The sequence below is a fragment of the Fringilla coelebs genome (assembly GCF_963513975.1).
Source record: "Fringilla coelebs genome assembly, chromosome: 27".
NCBI lineage: Eukaryota > Metazoa > Chordata > Aves > Passeriformes > Fringillidae > Fringilla > Fringilla coelebs.
This window is the reverse complement of record NC_140053.1, coordinates 1,729,235-1,747,205: the sequence shown is the minus strand read 5'-3', so window position 1 is coordinate 1,747,205 and position 17,971 is coordinate 1,729,235. Positions and strand designations below refer to the sequence as shown.

Below are 17,971 nucleotides of genomic sequence, written 5' to 3'. Positions count from 1 at the left end.
CCCGAGGAGATCCCCGGGACCCCCGGCCCCGCCCGGGGCGCTGAGTCCTCCGCGCCCGCAGAGGGCGCCACCCGCGCCGGCCGCTCCGGCGCCGCTCTGTCCAGCGCCGCAGTCTCGGCGGCACAGGATGGCGGAGGAGAGCGGCGTCTGCAGCTTTGTGTTCAAGAAGCGGGTCCGGGCCGCGGGCAGCGGCCGGCGAAAACGGCCCGGCAGCGACCAGGAGCGGGGTGAGGGCTGGGGGACCCGGGCGGCGCGGGGAGCCGAGCTGGTGCGGTGCGGTGCAGCGGGGAGGCGAGGGAGGGCCTGGTGCCGCCCCCAGCGCTGCCCACAGCCCCAGGGCGTGAGGGACCCCTGCAGTTGTGTCACGGGGATTGAGGTTGGATATTAGGAGAAGGGTCTTCCCCTGGAAGGCGGTCGGACACTGCCCAGGCTCCCAGGGAACGGTCGCGGCCCCAGGGCTGCCCGAGCTCCGCGGGGAGCCTTTGGACCGCGCTCCCGGGGTGGCATTGTTGGGTCTCCGTGGTGTCCCCAGCCCGCCGGGGCAGCGGCTGCCTCAGGCCCGGGCCGTGCCACTCATGCCCGGCTTTCCCCGCAGAGAGCAGCGGGGAGGAGGGCAGCACCGTGGTGCGCAAGGAGCGGCGGCGGGACGCCCCCAACCCCATGATACAGAAGGTAAGGGAGCTCCGAGGGAGCGCCTGCTCCACCCAGGGCTGCCCGCAGGGGCCTGCCAGGCTCAGCCAGGACAGCGCTGGAGCCTTTCCTCCCCCCCCCAGACCAGGCGCTGCACGAGGGAGAGACCGGACTATGCGCCGAGCAGCAGCGAGGATGAGGATCCTGCCAAGGAGATCGGGGTCACCTACAAATCCACCAGGTCGGCGGTAAGGACAGGCAGCAGGGGGCCTGGGGTGTCAGCTCACGTGGGGCTGGGGATCCCACTCCTCATAGACAGAATCTGCCACTCTAAACATGGGATTGGACATTCTTTCTTATTAGTGCACCTCCCTCTCTCCTCTTAATAGCCAAGCACCTTGTGCTGGGTTTACTCTGACAGTCCCTCCCTCCATGGGAGGCCATCAAAGGTTGGCCTTTCCCTTTCAGAGGTGGGAGTTAAAACTCCAGGATGCCACTGGACTTGCCCAACACTGCAGAGATTTTTCAGGAGAGGGAGCAGTTGGATCAGGTTTGCTCAGCTGTTGGGTTTGTGTTTTTAGCATTAGACCATCTTTGGCTGCTCCCAAGGGAGGCAGCCTTTGTTTTGCCCAGCCTTCTGGAGAGAATGGGAAGGGATGGAAGGAGGTGACAGCTTTGGCACTCTGCAAGCTTTTGGCACTTAAGTTGGATTTGTATCTAATTGAGGCTGGCTGTAATTATTCTCTGGTTTCTGTGCAGCTGTTCTTGAAGATATGATAAAAGCTAGGAATAGGTATCTGCTCAGTCCATTAAAGAGGAACCTAAACCAGATCACTGTGTTGAAACTGAATTTTGGCCATCCCCAGCTGGGTCAGAAGCTCAGTAACATCCTGTGTGTGGGCAGGAGGGTCCGTGATTGAAGTGCTGGGTGAACTGACACCCACCTGAACTGGGTGACATGGGTGAACTGAGTGGGGCTTCTAGCTGAGCTGGGGCTGAGTGTGAAGAAGTAAAATAAGTGTTCCCTGACTGCAGGGAGCAATGAGGAATTAACACTCTGGCCTCTGCACACACTAGGCTGGAGCCTGTGGTGAATTCTCCCTAGGGAAGCGACAAAGCAGATGTGTCCAGTTCTTGCTCTGTGACAATCCTTCAGGTAGACAGGAGCTCTCTGTCTTGTCCAGGTGTTCACTCCACTCTTGCCACAAGCTTTCCTTGCTTTTCAGAAACCTGTTGGCCCAGAAGACATGGGAGCCACAGCAGTGTATGAACTGGACACAGAGAAGGAGAAGGATGCCCAGGCCATCTTTGAGCGCAGCCAGAAAATCCAGGAGGTGAGTCAGCCTTGCTCCTCAGGAACTCCTGCTCTGCAGCAGGAGAGCCTGTGCTTTGCTCACCCCCTTCTGCACACCAAGAAGAGTTAGAGTCTCATCTTCCCTAGAAGTTGGAGAAGCCAGGAGTGTAATCTTGGCAAATAGGGGAGTTTTGTGGCTTTATTGGTGTCTTCATTGGTGTTAAGGAAGGCAGGGTGGGGAGGAAGACTGGTGTCAGAGTGGTGGCAATTAATTCATGTCATGAAGCTCTCCTGATCCTTAATCATCTCTTCTTGCTCTCCTAGGAGCTGAGAGGAAAGGAAGATGATAAAATTTACCGTGGCATTAACAACTACCAGAAGTATGTGAAGCCCAAGGACACATCGATGGGAAATGCCTCCTCAGGAATGGTGAGGTGGGTTGGGATGAGCCTCGGGGTCTGTGACCACAGAGGAGCTCAGGCACCATCCCAAAGGCAGTGTTTGGGGCTGGAACTCTGCTGTCACTGCCAGTTTCTGCCTGACCAGTGTGGTGTCTGGTTCTGGCCAGGGCCCTGCTCCAGGGCCACTTTGCAGCTGGGCTGAGCCTCTTCTCCCCTTTCAGGAAAGGCCCCATCCGTGCTCCGGAGCACCTGCGGGCCACGGTGCGCTGGGACTACCAGCCCGACATCTGCAAGGACTACAAAGAGACCGGCTTCTGCGGCTTCGGGGGTGAGTGCCCCGTGCTGCAGCTGAGCACCAGGCATGCCAAGGCAGCCAGTCCAGCTGTGACCCCGTGTTTGGGGTGCTGAGTCACAGACCCTTCTGTGCAGAGCTGTTTGTGTAAGGTTGTCATTCGTGCCATCCCTTCTGAAAGCCCAGGGCCTCTAATTAGTGGTTATAGGAGTCCTGGAAGGGACCCCTGGGATGTTCCAGTGACCCACATTCTTACAGGTATTGTGTGCACTGAGACCATGTGAGGGATGGGTTTTCCTGCTCCTTATCCCACTTCCCATGTGCATAGCTGCTGGAACTGTCCCTGTGGCACAGAGAGGATGCCACTCACAGCCTGTCAGCACTGAGGGATCCTGTACCTGCTCCAGGAGCTAAGTGCTGCCCTGGAGAAGGAACAATCAGATTTCTCCTGCTGGGCAAAGCTCAGGCTGCCCTGGAATTAGGTGTCCTGGTAAGACTCTGCCCTTGCAGCCTGTTTCTTACTTCCTCTTTCTTTGTGCTGCTCAGACAGCTGCAAGTTCCTGCATGACCGCTCGGACTACAAGCACGGCTGGCAGATCGAACGGGAACTGGACGAGGGCCGCTACGGCGTCAACGGTACGGCCCCTGTGCCCTCACGGGACTGCTGCTCCAGGATCAGCTGAGGGCCAGCAACCACTGACACTCTGAACAGAGCTGCTCAGATAACCCTGGCTCTCTGGGAACGAGAGCACTGCTGTGTGGGTCCCAGCAGCGAGCTGTGTGGAGCTGGGAGATGGGACTGTCTGTCCCCCTGGACAGAGGTGGGGTGTCATTTGTCACTCAGTGTCCAGAGCTGTGGCCCAGGGCTCATGAGTGCTGCTGTGCAAATGGGGGCTATTCTCTGCTCAGTTGGAGCCAGAACTTGGTGGCAGCTGGTTTGGAAGAAAGTCTAAAAAACAGGAGGGTACTGGAGGATGTTTCTCTTTATAGCAGTGAGTGGGTGAAGTAGAAAAGAATTTTCTCCTGAGATGAGCAACAGGCCTGCTGGTTCATTAGCCCTAATTATAGCACAGTCCCACACGTGTTACTGACATCAGCAACACCCAGATGCCAGAGCTCCATTGTTTCCAGCAGAGTTTGAATCCCACCTGCTGTTCTCTCCCCTTATTTATTATTTTGTGCCCCACACGTGGGCTGGGCTAGCTTCTTCTCTCACTCCACTCTGGTTCACTTTCTCTTCTGCAGATGACGAAAACTACGAGGTGAGCAGTGATGAGGAGGACATGCCTTTCAAATGCTTCATCTGCAGAGGTTCCTTCAAGAACCCCGTGGTCACCAAGTGAGTGGTTGTTTGGCACGAGCAGCCACGTGTGCTGTCGATGCAGCTCAGGAGTCACTCATTCACTATTGAGGCAAAGACAAACCCAGCCCACAGGCTGTAGGTGGAACGTGCTTGTTGTCTGCCCTGCTTTTCTGGTGGGTGGGGGAATCCTGTGAGAGCCAAGGAGTCTCATAGCTGCATCTGGAGTATCACCTCGGAAGGGATCTCAAGCACTTAAGCACTTTTTAGGTTTTCACAAATGCTGCTTCATTGCTTCATCATTCTCTCTTAACCTTGAGATTTTGTTTTCATGCCATCATTCCTGGACACTGAATGGCAGATGCACTGCTTGAGCAGAGAAATGTGAATGTGGGGAAGCCAGGAGCTTGATGAGGATGAGGCTGAGGACGAGGCTGAGGACAGCCCTTCCTCATATCCTGTGTCTGGAAGAGCTCACTGGTGGCTCTGTGCTGTTGCTGCACATCAGTGAAGCAATGCTGAAACACCTTCCATGGGGACAGGGATGCCTGCAGCTCACTTTTGCCTCCCTTGGGGACCATGAAGAGTTGTCAGGCAGTGGAAGGGGCTGCCCAGGGAGCTGGTGGAGTCCCCATCCCTGGGGAACAAGGAACAACTGGACATGGCACTCAGTGCTCTGATTTGGGTGACCAGGTGATGTTTGGTCAAAGGTTGGACTCAATGGTGGAGGGCATTCTCAACCTTGATGTTCCTGTGACCAGCAGTCAGTAGTTTCTGACTCTAGGACACAGTGGTTTGTCTGGGGACTTGCAGTGACCTCTGTGTCTCCATCCAGGTGTCGGCACTACTTCTGTGAGAGCTGTGCCCTGCAGCACTATCGCAAATCCCAGCGCTGCTACGTCTGTGACAAGCAAACCAACGGAGTCTTCAACCCTGCAAAAGGTAACGGGCACCTGGGGTGAGGGGCTGCTGGGGGAGCACCTGAGCAGCAAAGGCACCAGGTGCAGCTTCCTGGTGCTGGGCCTGGCCCTGAGCTGCAGTTCACAGTTAGTGTCAGGAAATACTGAATCACAGATGCAACTTGAGCATCTGTACTTGCCCAGGTGGGGAACCTGGGGAGCAACTGGAGAGCAGAGGCAGCAGCTTGTGTGGTCAGTAATGCTCTGAGGGAATGACTGTAACAGCTCCTGCCTGGGCTCAGCCAACAGGGGGGCTCCGAGCTGAGCCTCTGGAGGCAAGGGGTTTTTGGTAGCTGCCCTGGTCCTGGGTGTTCACAGGACCTGGACCCCTGGCTCGGGGACAGCCCCTACACCTGGAGCCTCATTGTGCCTGTTCTGTTTTTCAGAGCTCATGGCAAAACTGGAAAAACACAAAGGGGAGGAAGAAGAGGAGCAACAGTCAGACCAAGAAGGGGATCCACAGTAGCAGAACACATTTTGTACATAACTGAATAAAGTTTTTGTAGGAGAAAAAAAAACTACCAGCTGTAGCCAGGGGTTCTGTATCCAACCAGCAGCTATGAACCGTGTCCACCTGTGCAGGACTCTGCTGCCCTGTGGGGGCACAAGGCAAGACAGGTAAGACATTAAGTTCATCCTTCACCCTAAAAATGCTAATTCAGGGAAAGCAGGCTGGAGCACTGCAGTTACTGGGCATTTATTCCTTCCTGTCTTGGCTCCTAGAACTCAGGGACAGAACTTCAGTGGGCTATACACCTTTTGAATCAAGGTTTCCTAACAAGCCAGGAAATCAATTATCTTCTTACAGTAAGATTAAATCAGGAGCCAAACCTGATCATAGGGAGGAAGCAGAACTGGGCCTGGCCTTAACAAACACTCCTGCAACTGGGAGAATTTTACTGAAACTTTCAGAAAAGAGCAAGTGCAGGTTGCTTTAGTTGAAGTATGTTTCTGAAGCATGAAGGCAGCTGCCATAAACTGGTGAGCTGTATGAAACTAAGGTGAAAGCAAGCATGCACTGCCAGCCTATCACCCTCTGTGATTCACTTCATCATCCTGCACAAACAGCAGACTTAAAAAACAACTTCAGAAATATTTTATTTGTTTTGGAAAAAAAACTAGAGTAACAAACTTTTATCTGGGTTCAAGTACAATTTATAAACACAAGAAGGACCTGTTGCCAGCACCACTACTCCCATCAACTGCACCTATACAAGGATTCTCAGTGCTTCAGTACAGAGCAGATGACCTTCAGCACCACGGTCCTTGGAAAAAAAGTCAAACTAAAAGCCTTAAATACACCTCCAAACAAACCAAACACCACGGAATGGGGGAGAGCTGCCACAGCAGCAGGGCAGAGTCACACAGCCATGAATCACAGGGAGCCACGTGAGCAGCTTTTACCTGTCAGTGAGGGAAGGCAGAACAGCAATGGTAATGGAGAGGTTAAAGTTCAATTCTGTACAGGAGTTGTGAGCAAGAGGATCAGCATGAAAATCAATTTACTTTTCCTCTGTGCCAGGGTTAGGTCACTGAGAACAGGCAGGTAAGAGTGTTTTGTGCTGTGAAACATGAAGTTCAACTGGAAGGGGATAAAAAAGCTGGTACATTGCCCAGGCATCCCCACTGCTCTGGTGACCCAGGAAGCTGGAAGGGGAGCTGGAAGGCCCTGTATGACCTGGAGTTCAGAGTGCTCAGCATCAAGTGACAAGTCTTCAAAAGCCCTCTCCAGATTGGAAAGATCCAGTGCTGCAGAGGAATGCCCAGTGCAGCAGGAGTGCCTGGAATGGCATCAGCTTGTCTGTGATCTCCTGTTTTCCATCACAAAGCAGTAACTAAGAATATAATCCCCTTTTTCCCCCCTTAAAACTTGCCCTGTGACAACACTGTTACAGGAACTTGACTAGTTCTAAGAGAATGCCCAAAACTAAAAGCTGCCCACCTCCCCTCAACTCTAAGGCACCCTTAAATGAGAAAGAACCAAAGAGGGCAGGGACATGCAGCCTCAACTGTGAGGAAGCCAGTGATTTTTAGAAATACATAAATAGAGACCATAACTACACAGACTCACTCAACACCCTCAAGCACTCTACCAGAGCTCAGCTGGAAGAATGGGGGCTCTGGGCACTGCACCTTCTGGAATACTCCACAGCTCCTTGGGTTGATCCTTTTCCAGCTCAGGTCTGTCCATTTGTATCCAGGCTACTTCTTAAGTAAACAGGCAGTTGAAGTTCCTTCCCAAGGACCTGTAAACTCTTCTGTGTGTAACATTCATCAGCTTTTATGAACAGGACCAATAAATTACAATGTCCAGAAAGCTCCTCCTCAGTGTAGTCCCTGTTTTTCTAGAATTCCCAGTCATCCACATCCAGCTGCTCCAGATTTGATACCAACCCAAAAATGCCACTGGGATCCTGGGGCAGTGTCCCTTCCAAATTGGTGATGGGGGTGACAGGGCGCAGAAGTTCAGGGAGTGCTTCGGAAGCACGGCGCTTGATCTGCACAGGAAGGACAGAATGAGACACGGGGCTGCTCAGGTGCTGCTCCACACCCAGCCCTGCAGGCAGAAACAACAGGCAGGAAACGCACGGGGCACCCTTTGGACTCCTTAAGGAGCAGGTTAGAACTGCCTCACCCCAGAACTCAGCAGCCTGCACGGGAAGAGCTGTTGTGGCTCCCAAACAGGCAGATTTAGAATCTCTCTTAGATAAGAGATGCTTCCCAGATAAGAGCACCTCCCCAGATGTGACAATCACCACACTGCACTCCAAATAGTCAAAAATCTGACTTACTCTTCCCGATCACAGGAAATTCAGCAACTCAACATCCCCACCCTCACAGCAAGACAAAGCAAAGCACTTACCTGTAGCTAAATTAGTTCCTTACCTGCTTAAAAAAGGGGTGACTGAGCAGAGTGCCTGCGCTTGGCCTGTGGAAGGGAGGTAGAATGAGGGAAGCAGACAAGAACGTGAATCAGTGCTTGAAGTTGGGTAGTGGGAATAAGAAAAGATCAGGGTCCTTCCTGCCTCTCCCATTTCTCAGCTGTTGGATACTTCCCTATTTTCAGCAGCAGCACTGCTTATTAAGCATTTACAGTCGTGTAATGTTTTATGCAAGGAGTTCAACCTCCTTCTTCGAACCTTTAAGCTACATACTTGCACCCCCTACATCTGGCCAAGGACAGTACCTGAGCAGTGGGGCACCGCTGGAAAGTCTGTCATGGCTACAGGTTGCCCTCACTACAAAGAAAAACGCAGCTTTGATCACTTTCCATCACTGCTCTCTGCTGGCTGAAGAGCAGCCATTTGCAGTGATGGGACCTGGGTAAACACGGTCCCCCAGGGGCCAGAAACACAAGTTGTTTATTTTCCTGATGTGCAGCACCACTCATCCTCCAAGAAAGGTTGCAAAGGAATTCCTCAGGTTCTCATACAGAAAGTGCTCAAACTGTTAACACTGGTTATTCTACACACTTGGACTGCTCTCCTCAACAGATGGGGCACATCCTCACTCCACTACACTTTTGGAAAGAAAACTGTAAACAATATCTGCTAACTAACTCCCACAGTTTAACCAGTCCTACAATAGCACAGGCAGGGAGAGCAGCTTTCACCTGGCTTTACCTGAAATCAGGGTTCCTCTGGAGGCACTGCTCCACAAAGTTATGGAAGTAGGTGGAGAAGGTGCGGAGGTAGGGGTGCAGGGTCGGCTCCCCGTTGGCCGCGCGCGCGTTGCTCACGGCCGTGCTCTCCCCCATGCTGTAGTTTGCGCTGGAGCGGGATGTCTTCATGGTCAGCTCGTCAGCAGGAATCGTGGTGGTGTCCAGCAGGCAGGGAACAGTTCCATTCAGCTTTTCCAAGAGCATCTGCAAGAGCAGGGGCACAAGCAACAGCACAGTTAAGGCTTCCATTCATGCACACTTCTCTGTGCTCACGTGCCAGAGCAGGGAAGCAGTTCCAGGTGCCAGGATGAAGGACGAGAAAGGAGCTTGCAAACCTTACCTGAGTGGAAGGCATGTCTTTAAATGGGACATGTCCATTTGCCAGCTCACAGGCCGTTATCCCCACACTGTAAATGTCAGATTTTGCATCGTAACCCTGCAGATTCTACACAAAAAAGAAAAGAAAAATTAGCTTCAGGGACTTGGATGTGATTGAATGGGCAATACCCATAATTCTGACTGCAAGTCAACAAACCCAGATGATTAGAACAGGAACAGCACAAGCCACAGATACACTGGTTTATAGAGGTGAGGGTTTTTTGGTTTGTTAAAACACACAGTTAAGGGCAACTTTTATGTAACTGAAAACAGCCAGCCTGTAGGGATGGCATCTACCCTGGGAAACTTGCACCTGATGTAACACTTTGTTAATGAGACAACCTGTAGAGGTGCCTACAATTAAACTGTTGAGTCAACTAGATCAAATTCTACCCACTTGCCCATTCACCCCAGATCTGTTTCCTTTAGCCTCTCCACTTCTTTTCCTTGCATTCATGTACCCTTCCCCGTGTTAGGGGTCACTAGTTTTGAGAGAAAAATAAGAGAAAAAAGGACTAGAGCTCATCACAAGAAAGCAACTCTGCAGGTTCTCTCATGTCTCCCACTCTACACCCCTTCAATTTGCCCTAAGAGCTCACAAAATTATACAGATACAACACATCATTAAACATGAGCAGTTTCTTTTAAACACACCTGCTGCAAAACCTCAGGACTGAGCCAAGGCAGCACTTTGATGCTGTATTTGGGGAAGTCGTGAACAACTTTGAGTCGCTGCCCATGGTTGATCATGCTCAAGTTACTCCGCAGGCCAGAGAGGTACACCTTCCCATCCACAGAGATCAGGATATGGCTGGCTTTAACACTCCTGGGCAAAAAAGGAACAAAACAGTCAGGTTCCCTGGCCTTTAGTAAAAAACCCAGTACCTTATCAGCTTCCTACCAGGAGGCTGACACTCCCAACAACCATCCTTGGATGCTGGGCAAAATCAGTTAACAGGATTCTATTCATCACCTTTGCAAGTTCACAAAGAATGTTTCTGTGGTGAGGAGAAATGCAGGACTAAATGTTATGGACTGTGATTTTAGACACACAGTGGTCTTTGGGTAAGTTTGCTCCACAACAACACTTTTGTGCAGCTTAGTAAGAACAGTGATGTCACTTCCCATGAGTATGAAACTGATTTGCTCTAACAGCAAAGTAAAACAAAACTTAATGTTGTTTTGTGTTTCCTGATTCATCCTCTGCTCTACTTTGAGTATTACTTCCAAGAACTCCCACCAGAAGGAAAATGACCAATGTATTTTTCAATACCTATGTACATAGCCCATATGGTGGATGTAGTCAAGTGCTTTCAAGACACCTTGGAGAATGTAAGCAATGGCCAGTTCAGTCATCCCATCCGTAAAATGGGTACAGATTAAATCTTTTGCAGAACCTAGAAAGAAACAAAACACCACCTGTCAGAACAAAAGCCCCAAGCACACTTCAGCTCTTCAATTTCATTTCACAGAACATGAGGGTCAGAAAAGGGTGCCCCTCTCCACTCACCATAGGCCATGAAAGAAGTCACTACCCACAGCTCATTGTCAGCTATGAAAGTTGCTTTGTATGGCACGATGTTAGGGTGGTTGAAGAGTTTGGAAACATGAAGTTCCCCCTAAAATAAAAGATACTTTGATTAAATTTAGTAAATGCAGAAACATGACTGCAGTATTGATAGGCATTGCTCTTGCTGTCTGTCCTCTTCAAGCCTGCATGATGAGTGGTATTACCTGCAAGAATGTGACCATTTCATTCGTGCAGGCCTCCAAGTTCACTCTTCTGACTGTGACATACTCTCCTGTGGGTTTATACCTGGCCAGGTTCACAACCATCAAGTCTTCAAAGCCTCTGCCTGAAAGAGAAAGCATGAAAGCTTCAGTAATGCTTTTGGAAGCACTGAGAACTCCTCTGGCCCCTGCCTATTCAATAATCTTTACCCTCACTCACTGAAACTACTTTTGACCTTGTAAAAAAGAGTAATTGCTCCATCAGATACCACCTTCCTTGGCATGTATCCCACTGAGAGGAATCCTCCTAACCAGTAGAATTATCCTGTCCTTCCAATTGAGGACTGAGGCAAGAAAAGTGATTAGGAGCACCAAGGACAGGTTTCAGGCTGCTTCTCCTGACTGTACTGCACCCCCAGCATCACTGACCCACTACATGTCCCTCTCAGGTGAAAACCTTTAGGACTGGCATCTCATCTTTTATTCAAATGATTTAAAATCAAAGATGCAGACATCCAATATCAAAAATAAGCAATCAATCAAGAAAAGGATAAATCTGCAGAAATTATTTTCTTGACAAAGCAGACTCTGATCCCTCAGCCCTCAAGAATTACCTATGATAGTGAGCAACTCATAGCAGCTGCTGTCTGGCAGGAAGTTGCTCATGGTGTCCCTTTTGGGGGAAGAAGCTATCGACTCGGAGCTCGCCTCATTTGTCTGAGGAAAGAAAATGAAGTCAGGTCAAAGGAAATACAGATCACCTGCTGAAAAAATCATCTGCCCCACATTATCATACACTTCAAAATAACAGGAATACAGAAGAGGATTTAGTTGCTGTTGAAATAATTTTAAATAGTCATTTATCAATTGAAACTCAGGAGATGCCTCATTTCAGAAGATCCAGACATCTGTGTTACAAAACACGTAACAAGTAGATTTTTAATCAATGTAAGTGAGAATTTGTTCAGGAATATTTTTATGAAGCCAATTATTATTCCCCAGGACAGCCTAAACTCTGCTTTACAGTAACTGCCTTTCTCTTATAATTACAAACTTCTGTGCCACTGTCCTGTTGCCTGAGCCAGAGCCAAAGGGAAGCTTTCTTAGCCCTTCTCTGCACCATAACAGTTGGTGTTCCTGGTGGATGCTGCGGGTTTTCAGCTGCTCACCTGGGATAAGCCCAGCACAGTTGAAGCTGCTTAGCTGAATGGTACAAGTGATGAAGAAAATCAGACAGACATGAAAAGAGAAGCTCCAAATGAAAGCAAAAACTGCAAAGCATAAGTGCTTCTGAATTTAAAAAAAAAAAAAAAAAAGGGGAAAAAAGCACCCCCAAACCACACAGGAAAGCAGCATTCCCAAGCCTGTCAGCTTTCCCTCACTCCATCTGACATAAAGCTTTCTGCCTTATTTACATACACTGAAATCTTCCCCTGAAGGATTTTGCAGATGATAAACTTCACTGTTCTTTCAAGTTCTTTTATACCTTCCAACTCCTTCAAATGTCCAAAGTCACAAGGAGAGCTATCTAAAGGGGATTAAAATTTATGTGGTATCTAAAACTGTCTTTAGTTATCTCCAATTTCCAGCACATTAACTCCTCCTGGCATTTGGAACACCAGCTCAATTTTTCCACCTCATTCTTCATCAACTGCAAATGCCCTTTATCAGACCTTTCTCATGGTACATGAAGCAGAAGAAGTTTGTGCCTTTTCCTACAACGACAGCAGACTCTGTTCTTTATTTCCATCACTGAGAGATGGAAATGACACAGTGACAGCTGAAAAACAAGGAAATTGCTGTTCCACCCTCAGCCCAGGGTAAATGCAGTGCAAAGAGCACTGCAGACAGAAGTTTGCTGTCAATTACCTCTGGGTGCCAAGTGTACTTTGGGAGTAAATTAGAGCCACACTTCCCAAGTTCCACCTTTTCAACTGGTTTGAAGATCACGCTGCCTACCTTTAAAATAGGTGAATTTTCCATTAAGGGAAAAGGCAAAAATTAAGATTTGTGGTGCTTTGGTATAATTTCAGCACAAACAACTCAGTCCTATCTCAGCATAGCTAAAGCCCCTGGGAGCAGCATTCCCAGATCCTTTTCTTTAATGAACACTACAGTGCTCTTTCTTGGCTCAGAACAGGCAGCAACTTCCCACTCAGGATTTCAAACTTCTGCTGAAGAGGCCTGTCCATTCTGATCTCAGCTTTATCATTCATTACTTCTTTCAGCAATTTCACACAGTCCTGTCAACAGCAAGATTGCCAGCAGAGACACACAGGCAGATAGAAAACCTCTGAAGCACAAAGGCACCACCAAGGAGATGGAAGCAGGGGGCTGGGAAGCAGTCATGGAGCAGTGACAGCTGGTGAGACACTGAGCAACATGTAAGTGGTTTGCTTTATTAAAGTCCACTCCAGGGACAGCATAAGCCAACAAAACAGATGCAAAGAATTAAATAAATTTAATCTTATTAATGGTGTAGGCTGTGCAGTAATGGAAAAATACTGTGAATTCCCTATTGAAAAGTCTTCCAGTTTGAGGTCTTCACTCACCTCTCCTCATGTTAGCAGTGACCAATAACAGAGTTAATGCAAAAGGAGCTCAACCAGAGATTTATCAACATCATACAACAGTTTAAAAAAAGAAAGTTAAACTGAAATGTCATTTATGAGGTACTGCAAAAAAGCTCCTCAGTGGTTTCACACAGGACAATTTTTGGTGTATGGTCAAAAGCAGCTGCAAAATGAAGTCCCATATGACCAGTTTTATGGCATGACATTCATTTAGAGCTGGCTTTTGGCTTGGGAGTCCAGTTTAATTTGAGATAGATTGAAAGGAAATTAATCTTTGAAAGGCAACTACTGGTATAAATGCCATAACACAATCACTTCTGTGATACTTGCAAGGATCTGCATTTGCCAAATGACATTCATCTGAGACAGGAAGAGAGAGTATCAGTTTTGTTCTGCTGTCTTCCCCTCCATCTCCTCACTCCCTCCCTCACTTCAGCATAAGCAACCAAAATCTTCCTCCCACCCCCCTCCCCAAATTATGTGCCTTTCTCTACAGCCCTGGTGGAAAAAAAGGCTTTTATTTAGATGTAAAAAGATCAAAATGAGAATCAGCATGTATCTAAATCCCAAGAAAACCCTTGGAAAAAAACAAAACAGATGCTAATATCAATTTGCTTCCAGCCAAGCATGTCTAACACTTGGCAATTTAAAAAAAAAAGTGTGAATTTACTCAATTTTATATAAAACATTCCATATACATCTCCTATTTTGAGCTTTGTTTGTGCCAGTAAATTACAGACACTGACACAAAAATCAATTATAAGCAGCTTGAACTGACACAGTTATGACCAAATCACACTTAATTCGTTTTTGTAATTAGCTTAAACTAGAGCAACACCTGCACACCTGTGGTGTGGGGAGGTGAGGAATCATTTAGATTAAGATACTCTGTTGTTAATTGTGATATTTTATGTGTTACATGCTCATTATGAACCAGACAGTGAGCACTCAGGGCCTGCAGAACAAATGCTTTTCAGAAATCCCATAAAATGAAACCCTTCTTTCTCTGAAGGATCAGAACTAAATCACCTCAAAAAGAGACCCTTGAGGGGCTGGGGGGAGGAGAATGACAAACAAGTAGAAATCCAAGAGATGAAGTTTAAATTTTTGAGTTATAGTTTGAAAACCACACACCAAAATCTCCACTCCAGGGTGAAACCTGTTTCCACACTTGTAGAGCTATATATAGAGATGAGATATATAACTAAGATAAAAAGAAAAATCAAACTTCCACAAGGAATAATCTCCATGCAATGAACCACAGCACCACAGCCTGCACAAGTCACTTACTTTTCTCCGAGAGTCACCCGGAGGCTGCTCTGGAGTAAAGAAATTAATTGTTCACCATGTTGTGTTCAACAGATACCCATTCAAATATAATTGGAAAATTAAGTAAATAACCCTGGATGACCCTTTTGGGTCTCAAATATACATGATTTTTTTTTGTTTTATAGAAAGACATTTAATTTGCACAATAAATTGCAGCACTAGTCATACTGCAGCACATGTACAGGATCAAAGAGATTCACAGAGTGCTACTGTTTGTAAATTTGGCATAAATGTAAGGTGACAATTTTTTTTTTACTGTAACTCTAAGTATTAACCCTCTGTCATGTCCCTCATTGCAGGGGGGGAGGGCTTGGTGATCTTTAAAGGTGCCCTCCAACCTGAACAATTCTATGCTTGCAAACACATTCAAAGACGACTCTTACATACAGAAGAAACTACCTAATATTATTTAAAGTAATAAAAATTCCTTTACTCCACCTGGAAGCTCAAAATCTAGATGTTTGTCCTATGCTCTGTTTGTTCTCCATGTCATTGATCAGGAATTCTGCATCCTAGTGGGCAACTTTGTATTTTATGCAGAAGCAGAGCACAAACCTGTCAGCTCCTGCTCCTGGGGAGCCATCAGCAGCTTCAAAATCCATTTTTACTCAAAAAATTTTAATCAACCTTCCCAAACCCCAAATCCATCTTTTGCATACAAAAAAAAAAAAAATGTGGTTATGCTAAGCAATACAGAACTATCTTAGAACTGTTACCAACATGGAAATGATTTCCAAATAACTTCCTACATCTTGGACACTTCCATGTTAAATTTCTGGGCTTAGACAGCTTGAATACATGGATTTACAATGAGATTAATCATCTCCCTTAGTGATAAAATGCATCTTTACTAACAAATTACCAAGCTTTACAGCTGAAATAAAACATTCTAGCAATGTCATTTAACAAGAGGAAAACTTACCTCCAAACAGCTCGAACTCTCTTAGTCCCTCAACAATGAACTTCTCAGACACCCACCGCTGAAAGAAATAAAAATTCTCCACATAATCAGTTATTCCATCTAGAGAAAAGTTTCTTTACCCCTTCCCCACAAGAAAAAAAAATTCAATGAATCTTATGTGTTGTGAAACTGATTGCTATATCACCAGTGACATCCTTATTTTGGACAAGGATATTCCCTTTTTGGGCCAGTGACATGCACCCAGCACCCACACAGGTGCTGCTGTTATTCCCAATCAACATGCACTTGCAATAAAGTTAATATAATTTAATCCATTCAAACAAGTTTTTATACATGCACATACAGCAAAAATAATCAGTATGCAACAACCCCCTCATACAGCCAAATAAAAGTTGGCTTTTTAGGTTTAAAAAAAATGCTTTCACTATTTACAAAGAGGTGGTATCTCTGAGAATTCAAATATTTTGGTTATATCATCAATCACAAACACTCCCATGACAGAATTTACTATTTAGCAAAACTGTTTAATAAACAGCTGATGTTGTTCAGTGCATGAGAAGCCGGTCCTAGAAAGCACCAATGAGTCTTTAGGTGATGGTGACTCAAAACTTGTAAGAATACCATTGAATGCATCAGAAGTGGTTCTGCTGCTGGAAATTTCCTCATTTTCTGCTGAAAAGCAGAATCAAACAAAGCTGTTCTGTTTAGCTTTGCAAGCAAAGTGAAGGAAAATAAACCCCATAAACTGTGACACAGGTGACAAGGCTATTTCTTAAAGAACGACTGAAAATAAGCAGCTTTATGGCCCTTTTTCTTCACTGCAAAGCTCATTAGAGCCCTCTGCACCGCACCCCAAGGAGATACAGGTGAATGTGCCAGCAATAAAGGCTTTAGTGCAGGGTTTTCAACCAGCGCTGGTTGCACACCGAGCAATGTCCTGTCATCAACCCCAAAATCAGCTTTCCTATGCCCTTATGGTGCTCTCCAGGCCCGGCCGCTCTGCACAAGCGCAAGACTCGTTCTACCGAGACACGAGGGAAGCTGGAAGGTCTTCAACACTCACCCTAATGCGCTCGGGTTTACTTACAAGGAAAGACATGGATCCGCCGCTGTGGGAAACGCGCAGCAGAAAGGGCGGCACACCTGCGGGCACAGGGCGCGTCACCCCAGCGAGCACCGAGCCGCCCTCACCCCCGAGGCCCTCCCACACCGCGGCCCGGCAGCCCCGGAGGGCCCCGGGAGAGCGGCAATCCCGGTAAGCACCACCCGGTAACCCCACAAAGCACCGACACCTCCGAACTCCGCCCTGGGCCCGGCAGCACCAGGAGAGCGGTAACTCCGGCAAGAGCTGCCCGGAGCCCCCCAGAGCGGCGACACCACCGGGGCCCCTCACCCGTGCGGGGCCCTCCCGCACACCGTACTCCGTTCCCTGGGCCCCTCACCCGTGCGCGGCCCTCCCGCACGGCCCCGCTCCGCTCCAGGGCCCTCCCGCTCCGTCCCGAGCCCCTCACGGACCCCTCAGGCTGCGGCCGCCGCTCACCGGCGAGAGACGCTGCGTGTGACGTCACTGCGTCGACACGTGACGCGCGGGCGCGCTCGCGTGACGTCACGGGCGGAGCTCCCGCGAACGGTGGGGAAGGAGCCGGCGCCATGTTGGGCCCCTCAGCGGGTCCTGGACCTTGGCCACATCCAGTCGCGCAGCACTGCGGGCAGGAGAGAGAGCCACTGGAAAAAAGCTGAGGGTGATGGCTGACAGGCAGCCGAACGTGAGCCCAGGTGGGCAGCAAGGCCAATAGCACCTGGCTTGTCAAAACGTGTGGTCAGCAGAGATTGACCCCCTGTGCCAGGCACTGGTGGGGCCACACCTCAAGTTCAGTTCTGGTCCCCTCACTTTAAAAGGATACTGAGGGGCTGGAGAGTGTCCAGGGAAGGGAACGGAGCTGGAAAGGCTCTGGAGCACCAGGAGAGGCTGAGGGAGCTGGAAAGGGGCTCAGCCTGGAGAAAAGGAGGCTCAGGGGGGACCTTGTTGCTCTGCACAACTCCTGACAGGAGGGGACAGCCGGGGAAGTCGGGCTGTGCTCCCAGGGAACAGGGACAGGAGAGGGAACGGCCTCAGGCTGGGCCAGGGCAGGCTCAGGGTGGACATCAGGAGGAATTTCTTCACAGAACGGGTTCTTAAATATTGGAACGAGCTGCCCAGGGAGCTGGTGGAGTCCCCATCCCTGGAGGTGTCCAAGGAACAACTCGTGGCACTCAGTGCTCTGGGGCTGGGTGACAAGGTGGGGATCGGGCACAGGCTGGACCATCTGGGAGGTCTTCTCCAAACTAATCAATCCTGTGACCCTGTGGGTCCCTCAGAGAGTGGCCAAGGCTGTGCCCACTTGCCACACAAACCCCAGGGGCAAATCCTCCATGTGGGCCCAGCCCAGCCTGCCCAAGGGGGACACAGCTCCTGCAGCCCTCCCCAGCAGGAACCAGCCCCTCCTGCTGCTTACAACCCA

General features: G+C 48.8%; 2 protein-coding genes across 7 annotated transcripts; one reads left to right on the top strand and one right to left on the bottom strand.

Annotated features, from left to right (window-relative positions):
* Nucleotides 1–97: 97 nt before the first annotated feature.
* On the top strand, nt 98–5,414 carry LOC311163329 (E3 ubiquitin-protein ligase RNF113A-like). The gene is made up of 10 exons (XM_084222144.1): nt 98–227; nt 596–672; nt 774–878; nt 1,857–1,964; nt 2,249–2,358; nt 2,547–2,653; nt 3,164–3,253; nt 3,863–3,956; nt 4,753–4,859; nt 5,263–5,414. The coding sequence occupies exons 1-10, from the start codon at nt 128–130 to the stop codon at nt 5,340–5,342; spliced, it is 978 nt and encodes a 325-aa protein (XP_084078270.1). The 5' UTR covers nt 98–127; the 3' UTR covers nt 5,343–5,414.
* Nucleotides 5,415–5,955: 541 nt separating this feature from the next.
* On the bottom strand, nt 5,956–17,027 carry STRADA (STE20 related adaptor alpha). Of its 6 annotated transcripts, none has more exons than XM_084222254.1 (13): nt 16,986–17,027; nt 16,534–16,613; nt 15,471–15,528; nt 14,510–14,538; nt 11,261–11,363; nt 10,650–10,771; nt 10,426–10,534; nt 10,189–10,312; nt 9,570–9,741; nt 8,878–8,982; nt 8,500–8,741; nt 7,763–7,805; nt 5,956–7,374 (listed from the first exon to the last, which is right to left on the bottom strand). In XM_084222254.1, exons 2-13 carry the CDS (start codon nt 16,567–16,569, stop codon nt 7,222–7,224), a joined length of 1,296 nt encoding a protein of 431 aa, XP_084078380.1. In that variant the 5' UTR covers nt 16,570–16,613; nt 16,986–17,027; the 3' UTR covers nt 5,956–7,221. The 6 variants fall into 6 exon arrangements, with proteins under 6 accessions (XP_084078380.1, XP_084078382.1, XP_084078381.1 ...); XM_084222256.1 differs by having other exon boundaries at nt 16,558–16,613; nt 16,986–17,012; XM_084222255.1 differs by having other exon boundaries at nt 16,913–16,986.
* Between the last annotated feature and the right edge of the window lie 944 nt (nt 17,028–17,971).

What these genes read in the sequence shown, in the direction of transcription:
- LOC311163329 (XM_084222144.1), top strand. Translation starts at nt 128, where the DNA reads ATGGCGGAGGAGAGCGGCGTCTGCAGCTTTGTGTTCAAGAAGCGGGTC. An exon ending in CCAACCCCATGATACAGAAG is followed by an intron (nt 673 to 773) that starts GTAAGGGAGCTC and finishes TCCCCCCCCCAG; the next exon opens with ACCAGGCGCTGCACGAGGGA. An exon ending in ACAAATCCACCAGGTCGGCG is followed by an intron (nt 879 to 1,856) that starts GTAAGGACAGGC and finishes CTTGCTTTTCAG; the next exon opens with AAACCTGTTGGCCCAGAAGA.
- STRADA (XM_084222254.1), bottom strand. Translation starts at nt 16,569, where the DNA reads ATGTCTTTCCTTGTAAGTAAACCCGAGCGCATTAGG. An exon ending in AGAGTTCGAGCTGTTTGGAG is followed by an intron (nt 14,539 to 15,470) that starts GTAAGTTTTCCT and finishes TCTTTACTCCAG; the next exon opens with AGCAGCCTCCGGGTGACTCT. An exon ending in GTCACCCCTTTTTTAAGCAG is followed by an intron (nt 7,375 to 7,762) that starts GTAAGGAACTAA and finishes CTTCCTGTGCAG; the next exon opens with ATCAAGCGCCGTGCTTCCGA.